The sequence below is a fragment of the Staurois parvus genome, unplaced genomic scaffold (assembly GCF_062004578.1).
Source record: "Staurois parvus isolate SC_StPar_1 unplaced genomic scaffold, SC_StPar_1.0 ptg002100l, whole genome shotgun sequence".
NCBI lineage: Eukaryota > Metazoa > Chordata > Amphibia > Anura > Ranidae > Staurois > Staurois parvus.
Window position 1 is genome coordinate 36,508 of NW_028319896.1, and position 10,429 is coordinate 46,936.

Genomic DNA, 10,429 nt, shown 5'->3' on the forward strand with positions numbered 1-10,429 from the left:
TTTTTTATTCTTTTTTTTTGTATCATAAAATACTCTGGAAGTCCGAGAGCTATAGGGGTGCGGATCCACAAGTAGAGTGCAAGCCTTAGTGGTCACATGCCATGGCTTCTTTCTTACTATTTAAACCCTCCAACATGAATGTGACATGTTGCAGCTTACCGGTCCTGGGGTGTGGTTGCTGCATTAGTTTTCTTTCTTACGGATTTTTCCTTCTCATTTATTTTCACCTGGTGATCCTGCTACTAAAATATTTCCCTGTGCCCTGTTCAGGGGCGGACTGACCGTTTGGAAACTCGGGCACTGCCCGAGGTCCCGGGGTCAGTAGGGGGCCCCATGAGATGCCCCTGGTACCTTTTTCATAGGCTTTTTTGAGTTTGGGCAAGGACACAGGGGCCCCGTGATCCCCTATTGCCCGGGGGCCCCATGAGTTGTCAGTCCGCCCCTGGCCCTGTCCTATTGCGGTAACACTCACTTATGGGACTGTATCTATGAAGCAGCAGTGTTGTCAATGTAGGTCTGAAGGATTGTTCCAACTACAGAGCTACAGAGCACCTACCCCTGTCCTCTCTTTCCATAACATGGGGGAGGTGTTCTACAGTCCTGTCCTTGGGGGGTGGGGGGGGGGGCACTAACTCCCTGTACGGTCCTATAGGGAAGAAAAATATATTAAATTGGGATGAATATTAAAAATATTCATCCCAAATATATTGCCACATATTTGAAATACTACAATGTTGGCCGTATTCAATATGTTTCAAAATATATTTCAATATATATATATATATATATATATATATATATTTATTTATATATTATTATTATATATTTTTTTCCTATATATTTATAAATAAATATATAATAATATATAAATATATATATATATATATATATATATATATATATATATATAATTTATGAATTTTATTTATATATATATATATATATATATATATATATATGTATATATATATATATATATTGAAATACATTTTGAAATTTTTTGAATATGGCCAACATTGTAGTATTTCAAATATGTGGCAATATATTTGGGAAGAAAATTTTTAAAATATATTTCAAATATATTTTTCTTCCATATAGGAGTGTACAGGGAGTTACACTACAAGTTGAAAAGTTACAAATATGAAAAATTTGCACCCTGCACCTTTCATGAAGCATAGTATAAAACACGTTTAAAAACTCCAATTTTGGTCATATTCAATATATTTCAAAATATATTTCAATATATATATATATTTATATATATATATATATATATATATATATATATATATATATACTGTATGTTGAAATGCATTTTTATTACAACATATATGAAAAATATTTTTAAAAATACATTTCAAATATACTGCATGTGTTTACAAATACAAATCTACATTTTTGGAATGCATTTAAAAAATTATGTTAAAATTACTTTTTTATATGTTGAAAAAAATCTGAGGAATATATAAAGAAATACATATTTTCAAAAATATTTTTCATATATTTTGTAATATATAAAAATTGCATTTCAACATACAGAATATATATATTATTAATATTATTATTATACAGGATTTATGGCGCCAACAGTTTGCTCAGCACTTTACAATATAACGGGAGACAATACAGCAACAATACAGTTCAATACAAGAGGGACAGGAGGGCCCTGATCCTGGGAGCTTACAATCTAGGACAGTGATGGCGAACCCGTGGCACACGTGCCACAGCCGGCACGCCGAGCCTTATCTGTGGGCACGCCAGGAGAATCCAGCGGCGCGCTGTCTTCCCGGCTGTAGTGTGCGTGACAGCCGGGTCCCAAGTGCGCATGCACAAGAAGCAGTGCTCTTTGTGAATGGTAAGGTAGTACCTGGGACACATGACAGATCCCAGAAGCCGCCGGACCAATCACAAAGCGCAGCGCTTCTCGCGCATGCGCACTGGGCATCCGGCTGTCCGACGAGCGCCCACACTACAGAAGCCGGGAAGACAGCGCGCGGCTGGATCGAGGAACAGGTAAGATAAAAAAAAAAACTCTGTAGAAGTAAGAGCGGGTACCTGTCAAATTCAGGTACCCGCTCCCCCTCCCTCCCCAAAGGTCAGCAGTCATCTCTGTGCTGTCCGCAGTCTCTGGTCATCCCTGTGCTGTCCGCAGTCTCTGGTCATCCCTGTGCTGTCCGCAGTCTCTGGTCATCACTGTGCTGTTCGCAGTCTCTGGTCATCCCTGTGCTGTCCGCAGTCTCTTGTCATCCCTGTGCTGTCCGCAGTCTCTGGTCATCCCTGTACTGTGTCCGCAGTCTCTGGTCATCCCTGTACTGTCCACAGTCTCTGGTCATCCCTGTGCTGTCCACAGTCTCTGGTCATCCCTGTGCTGTCCGCAGTCTCTGGTCATCCCTGTGCTGTCCGCAGTCTCTGGTCATCCCTGTACTGTGTCCCCAGTCTCTGGTCATCTCCTGTACTGTGTCCGCAGTCTCTGGTCATCCCTGTACTGTGTCCGCAGTCTCTGGTCATCCCTGTACTGTGTCCGCAGTCTCTGGTCATCTCCTGTACTGTCCGCAGTCTCTGGTCATCTCCTGTACTGTGTCCGCAGTCTCTGGTCATCTCCTGTACTGTCCGCAGTCTCTGGTCATCCCTGTACTGTCCGCAGTCTCTGGTCATCCCTGTACTGTGTCCGCAGTCTCTGGTCATCCCTGTACTGTGTCCGCAGTCTCTGGTCATCTCCTGTACTGTGTCCGCAGTCTCTGGTCATCCCTGTACTGTCCGCAGTCTCTGGTCATCTCCTGTACTGTGTCCGCAGTCTCTGGTCATCCCTGTACTGTGTCCGCAGTCTCTGGTCATCTCCTGTACTGTGTCCGCAGTCTCTGGTCATCCCTGTACTGTGTCCGCAGTCTCTGGTCATCCCTGTACTGTGTCCGCAGTCTCTGGTCATCCCTGTACTGTCCGCAGTCTCTGGTCATCCCTGTACTGTCCGCAGTCTCTGGTCATCCCTGTACTGTCCGCAGTCTCTGGTCATCCCTGTACTGTCCGCAGTCTCTGGTCATCCCTGTACTGTTAATTAGTTTGCACTACTGTACGAGTTGTTTTTTCTAAACCAAAAGCTCGATATTCAGGTTTCATTGCAGTGTTGGCACTTTGAAAGAAATAAGTTGGTTTTGGGTTGCAGTTTGGGCACTCGGGCTCAAAAGGGTTCGCCATCACTGATCTAGGAGATATACAGATATATTTATAAAAATGTGTGAGGTCAGGCACTGATGTCGGGGGAGGAGGCCTGGCTCGCAGTCTCCACTCTATTTCATCCCAAAGGTGTTCTATGGGGTTGAGGTCAGGACTCTGTGCAGGATAGTCAAGTTCCTCCACCCCAAACTGGCTCCTCCATGTCTCTATGGACCTTGCTTTGTGCACTGGTGGGCAGTCATGTTGGGACAGGAAGGGGCCATCCCCAAACTCCTCCCACAAAGTTGGGAGCATGAAATTGTCCAAAATGTTGCCTTAAGAGTTCCCTTCACTGGAACTAGGGGGCCAAGCCCAACCCCTGAAAAACAACCCCACACCATAATCCCCCTCCACCAAAATTTACACTTGGCACAATGCAGTCAGACAAGTACTGTTCTCCTGGCAACTGCCAAATCCAGACATGTCCATTGGATTGCCAGACAGAGAAGCATGATTGGTCACTCCAGAGAACATGCCTCCACTGCTCTAGAGTCCAGTGGCGGCGTGCTTTACACCACGGCATCCGTCGCTTTGCATTGCACTTGGTGATGGAAGGCTTGGATGCAGCTGCTCAGCCATGGAAACCCATTCCATGAAGCTCTCTACGCACTGTTGTTGGGCTCATCTGAAGGCCACACCAAGTTTGGAGGTCTTTAGCTATTGATTCTGCAGACAGTTGGTGACTTCTGCGCACTGTGCGTTTCAGCATGCGCTGACCCCGCCCTGTCATGTGACGTGGCCTACCACTTGGTGGCTGAGTGGCTGTTGTTCCCAGTTGCTTCCACTTTGTTATAATCCCACTAACAGTTGAGCGTGGAATATTTAGTAGCCAGGAAATGTCACGGATGGACTTATTGCCCAGGTGGCCACCTATCACGGGACCACGCTTGGAGTCACTGAACTCCTGAGAGCGACCCATTCTTTCACCAATGTTTGTAGAAGCCGTCTGCATGCCTAGGGGCTTGATTGTATACACCTGTGTCCATGGAGGGGATTGGAACACCTGAATCACATGATTTGGAGGGCGGGGCCAATACTTTTGATAATATAGTGTATATTACACTTCAAGGTACAGCTATTTGCTGTCATCTACATTTTGACCAGTAGAGGGACTCATTATTTTGTTTTATTATACCTCTTTATACATTTGTAAGTCTCTATACATTGAATAGCAACAATGTAACTTTTTTTTTCAGGAAAATTATTGTTGAAATACAGTATCTTTTGCTGTAACAAATGTTGATCTCAATGTGAACTCAAAAAAAAGAGGGTTCCGCTTTTCAGTAAAGTAGATGTGAATGCAATCACTAAAACCTTTTAAAGCAGAACTTCACTCTCTCAATCAACATTGACTGTTTTTACTATTTTTGACTATTTTTATGCTGTTATTATTAGTTATTAGCTGGGAAATAATTTTATATTTACTTGTTTTAAACTTTTTTATTTATTTATTTATTACCTTACATGCTGGTTTCCTGCCTAGGCAAATTATGTCATACATCCCAGGAATCATCAGGAGGGGAAGAAGGGTTTTCTGAGCTAAGCACACCCTCCTGCCTGCATGCCTAACCTAAGGGCAGATGGATTCCAGGAAGTAGCTGCTACATGTATTATCTGCCTTATGCAGGCCATACATGCTTCGAATTCCTCATCCGAAAATTGGAAACGTTGTTCTCTCGGTAATCCGATGGCGCCATCATTGATTTAGAAAATCGGCCGACCGAGTCATAAAGTTCAACCCGTAACACAGGCAAAACTTCTGTTCCTCCCAGGTCACGGCTCATGGCGCATATTCTTTTCGGAAAAACGATCGTACGATTTGACCATCATTGAGTTGAAAATCGGCCGTTTTTCACGAATTTTCCAAAATGCCAAAACGGGGAGGAACCACAAAAATCAGCTGGTGCCATTGACCCCACTAACAGAGTGAAAATTGGTCAATTATTCTTAGGTCCGATTTTCAGACGAAAAATTGGTCGATTTTCGACCCATGTATGGCCGGCCTTAATTAAGTGAAGTCAGAAAATGAAGTCCTGATAAATCACGTTATGTTGGCCCCTTTTGCAGATATATTTCTGTAAACCATTAAAAATAAGTGCCTACCAGGGGCGGACTGACCATTTGGAAACTCGGGCACTGCCCGGGGCCCGGGGTCAGTAGGAGGCCCCAGGAGATGCCCCTGGTACCTTTTTCATAGGCTTTTTTGAGTTTGGGCAAGGAGACGGGCCCCATGGTCCCCTATTGCCGAGGGGCCCTATGAGTTGTCAGTCCACCCCTGGTGCCTACACAGTTTAAAGTCCAGTAATACGCTGTCTCACCCTGCTCTGCACATGCTCAGTTGTTCTACTCTCTCTAAAAAAAATAGAGACAGATCTGCCGACAGCCTAAAGATTTACTGCTGCTCAGAGGATCTTGGCTTCAGCAAAATGGTGGCCTCCAGCAAGAAGAAACAATGCTGGAGGCAATTTGCAGCACACACTAATTTTGGTAGCATAATTATTAATGTGGAATGTACAGGGGTTAGACAAAATGATGGAAACGCCGAGTAAAAGAACAAAATTATTATGGTGTTGGACCTTGTTTGGCATCCAAAATGGCCTGAATTCTCCTGGGAATTGACAAATATAAGTCTTGGATGGTGGAATCTGATACTACTCTCCATGCAAAAATTGTATCAGTTCTCACAGAGATGCTGGAGGCGGAAAATGAGCCCGAACCTTGTTCTCCAAAATTGCCCATAGTGGCTCTATGATATTGAGGTCCGGTGACTGCGACGCACAGGGAAGGTGCAAGAATTTGTCTGCATGCTTGTCAAATCACGATTTGACAACACCAGGTGTCTGAATTGGAGTATTATCGTCTTGGTAAATGGCGCTGTCTTCAGGAAACCACCCGAAGGGGGTGCACATGGTCAGGCAAAATTGGCTCTACCTTTCAAGGTGATGATGGGGCTTTCAGAAATATCAAGATATGGCTGCCCAAACCATGACTGAGCTACCACCATGCTTTACCGTTGGCACAAGACAGTCCTGGTGGTAAGCTTGGGACAGCGTTGGCCACATGTAACCACGTCCGGTGGTTGGGAACAATGTGAAGCTCAATTCATTGGACCATATTAGTCTTCCATTGATCGATAGTCCGCCATTTATGGGTGTTGCACCACTCTCTCCTCTTCTGAGCATTAATATCGGTCACTAGTGGTTTCACAATTGCATCTCGCCAGTGAATGTTTTGCTTATGGAGTTCCCTCCACACGTGGGCTTTTGAAGACTGAGATTGAGCACTGCAGTCACTTTTTCAGCAGTTGTTTTCTTATTCCGGGTCACAATCCTGCACAATGTCCGTTTGTCTCTTTCGATCAGTTGATCACGTCAACCGCGCTTATGTCTATCATTTTCTCGGAAGCTGTATATAACCTTTTATACTGTACATTGCGACTCGGAAAATAAATTGGCAACTACTGGGATTTTGACGCACAACCATCTCCAGGGTTTACAGAGAATGGTCCAAAAAAGAGAAATATCCATTGAGTGGCAGTTTTGTGGAGGAAAATGCCTTGTTGAGGTCAGAGGAGAATGGGCAGACTGGTTGGAGATGATAGAAAGGCAACAGTAACTCAAATAACCACTTGTTACAACCAAGGTATGCAGAATACCATATCTGAACGCACAACACGTCCAACCTTGAAGCAGAAGGGCTACAGCAGCAGAAGACCACACCGGATGCCACTCCTGTCAGCAGAAGACCACACCAAGTGCCACTCCTGTCAGCTAAGAACAGGAATTGCAGGCTACAATTCGCACAGGCTCAACAAAATCAGACAATAGAAGATTGGAAAAACGTTGCCTGGTCTGATGAGTCTGGATTTCAGTTGCCACATTCAGATGGTAGCTTCAGAATTTGGCGTAAACAACATGGAAGCATGGATCCATCCTGCCTTGTATCGAGAGTTCATGGATGTGCAGCCGACAAATCTGCAGCAACTGCGTGATGCTATCATGTCGATGTGGACTAAAATCTCTGAGGAACACCTTGTTGAATCTATGCCATGAAAAATGAAGGCAGTTCTGAAGGCAAAAGGGGGTCCAACATGGTACTAGCAAGGTGGACCTAATAAAGTGGCCGGTGAGTGGAAATCAACATACATGCACCATTGTCATCTCTCTAGGATTTTTCTATAGAGCGCTGAGTAGGTGGTGGTCACACCTTCTGGAGCGTGCCATTTGCGTCATTTATACAAGATTATCTTCATTTTGAACCAATTCACTACAATTCAGACAGTTTTTAGGACATCAGGCCAAGCTTCTGGCGATGATCTGTAGTAATGACTCGGAGCCCGTAATTTCCTCTGCAGTTTGTTAGGTTGCTCTGATATTGGAATAACAGTTACGTATTTCCCGATTAATCCCTCTTTTGTTCTGTGCCACTATCCAAGTCAAGTCTCTACAGTGATAGGTGTTTGGCAATGCCGTATGTTGACCAAAGAAAGGTGGGGCTGAGGACTACGTGTACATAATACAATATACAAGAATCGGTTCTATCCACTTGTGAGCAGACACCAAACTCCGGCACTGAAAGAAGACTTGGGTGCCGTGGTCTGCAGACACTAGACCTTTGGGGTCAATACCAGATCTTCTGGAAAGAGACATTGGTTCCATCAATGAAATGAATAGGCAAGAGGTTAATCCTGTCAACCCGGCTTACTCTGCTGGCTATCCACCCAATCCTGATGGCTCACCAGCATACCCTCCCAGTCCATCTGGTCCACCGGGCTATTCTGCCAATCCACCGGGCTATTCTTCCAATCCACCCGGCTACTCTCCCAATCCTCCTGGCTCCCCTCCCAATCCACCCGGCTACTCTTCCAATCCACCCGGCTACTCTCCCAATCCTCCTGGCTCCTCTCCAAATCCACAGGGCTACCCTTTCATTCCATCTGGCCTACTAGTCCATGCTCCCAATCAGGTTCCCATCTATAGCATCGTACAAACAACATACTGTGGTAGCCAACCTCAACCTGGAGTCATTGTAACGACTCAACCCAACGTGATGGTCCTTCCCCAGCCGGCTTACAAAGACTACTTTGCCTGGTCTGTCATGAACCTGATTTTCTGCAACCTCATTCTTGGGATTGTGGCCGTTGTATTCTCATCTAAGGTAGGCACACGGCAAGGGCGCCTTCTTTATAAGGCACAGAACACATTCTATATAAAGTACAATGTATATTTATTCATTTATTGGTAATGGGAATATTAGTTTTTAAAAATTGATTATAGTATATGAATGCAGATAACTTCTTATCTTCTTATCTCTCGGCTTTCCCTCTCCTCATTGGCTCAGAGACAGCAGCAGGAGCCATTGGCTGTCAATTAATCACAGCCAGTAGGGAGGGAATAGGTGACGGGGCTATGGATACACAGAGCTGGCTTGGGAGTGAGCACACACATGTGCCCCCATAGCAAACAGCTTGCTATGGGGGCACTCGGCAAGGGGGGAGTAGCCAGGATTGCCACCAGGGGACCTGAGAAGAGGAGGATTGATTTCCATATTTATTACCCATTTTATAACCACGCTATAGCTGAATGATGGCTACAGCGCAGTTGTCCAGATCTCAGAGGGCATCATATGATATCCTCCCATAATGCGCCCCCTGTGCTCCCCCTGCACGCCCCCAGCGGCACGCACCCGGCACTGTCTATGATCGCTGTGTCCTACGGCCTTTTTCCACATGATTAACTGTGTCCAATGACACAAACTAAATACAGTGCCAACAGTCAGTGGTGCCCATCATAACTGCCTATCAGTGCCCAGCAGTGCCGCCCATCAGTGTTGCCTATCAGTTCCTATCAGTGCCAATCGGTGCCGCCTATCAGTGCCCATCAGTGCTACCTATCCATACCCATCATTGCTGCATATCAGTGCAGCATCATCAGTGCCACCTCATCAGTGCTGCCTATCAGAGCAGCCTCATCAACGCACATCAGTGAAGGAGAAAAATTACCATGAGATGCCCCTGGTACCTTTTTCATAGGCTTTTTTGAGTTTGGGCAAGGACACAGGGGCCCCATGATCCCCTATTGCCTGGGGGCCCCATGAGTTGTCAGTCTGCCCCTGAAAGAAACACATTTTTATTCAAATGTTCTGCTCTTTTTTCATTTATAGTGCAAAAAATCACCCCCCCCCCCGTGGTGAATAACATACCACCAAAAGATATCTCTATTTTTGTGAAAAAAATGATAAAAATTTAATATGGGTGCAGGGTTGCATGATCGTGCAATTGTCATTCAAAGTGCAACAGCACTGAAAGCTGAAAATTGGCCAGGACAGGAAGGGGGGGGGGGCAGGTTAGTGTCCTGTAGGCAAGGGGTTACATACCTTATTTTGGACCCAATGAAGTCATCACTGGGTCTCTGTGTTTCTCCATGCAGGCAGATCGTGGCTGGTGGGAGGAGCCAGCAGGGTGCTGTACATACAGTTGATATTCATTTTTTTAAGAATTGAATTTCCTCTTTACAGACGCGGGATGCCGTGAGACGCAGAGACTCCACCCTGGCAGCACATTATTCCCGAACAACCTTCAGCTTGAACATGGCAGCCCTTGTCCTGGGCATCGGAGCCCACATCTGCTGGATCGCCCTGTCTATGAAATATCGTCGAAGTTACTACTCCAACTACCAATACTATGGCTAAGGACTAACTTCGTATCGCATACATAAGCCGTCAGGTGTAACCTGCATAATGATTTACACCAGTGATCTCCAAACTGCAACCAGGGGGCCAGATGCGGGCCTTTGCTTGCTTTTGCCAGGCCCTTGGGGCAGTATTTCATCCACTGACACCAACAATGGGCATAATTTCCCCCACTGACACCAACGATGGGGCACTATTCTTCCCATTGACACCAATGATGGGGCACTATTCCTCCCACTGACACCAATGATGGGGCACCATTCCTCCCACGGACACCAATGATGGGGAACTATTCCTCCTACTGACACCAACGATGGGGCACAATTCTTCCCATTGACACCAACGATGGGGCACAATTCCTCCCATTGGCCCCCATGATGGGGCACTATACTAACTATTGGCCCCCACGATGGGGCACTATTCCTTCCACTGATACCAATGATGGGGCACTTTCCTCCCACTGACACCAACAATGGGGCACAAGTCCTCCAATTGGCCCCCACATTGGGGCACTGTTCCTTCCACTGAT

General features: G+C 45.5%; 1 protein-coding gene across 1 annotated transcript; it reads left to right on the forward strand.

Annotated features, from left to right (window-relative positions):
- The first annotated feature begins 7,840 nt into the window (after positions 1-7,840).
- LOC149432811 (uncharacterized) lies at positions 7,841-9,900 on the forward strand. Its single transcript, XM_089664921.1, has 2 exons — positions 7,841-8,367; positions 9,727-9,900. Exons 1-2 carry the CDS (start codon positions 7,876-7,878, stop codon positions 9,898-9,900), a joined length of 666 nt encoding a protein of 221 aa, XP_089521047.1. The 5' UTR covers positions 7,841-7,875.
- The last annotated feature ends 529 nt before the right edge of the window (positions 9,901-10,429 follow it).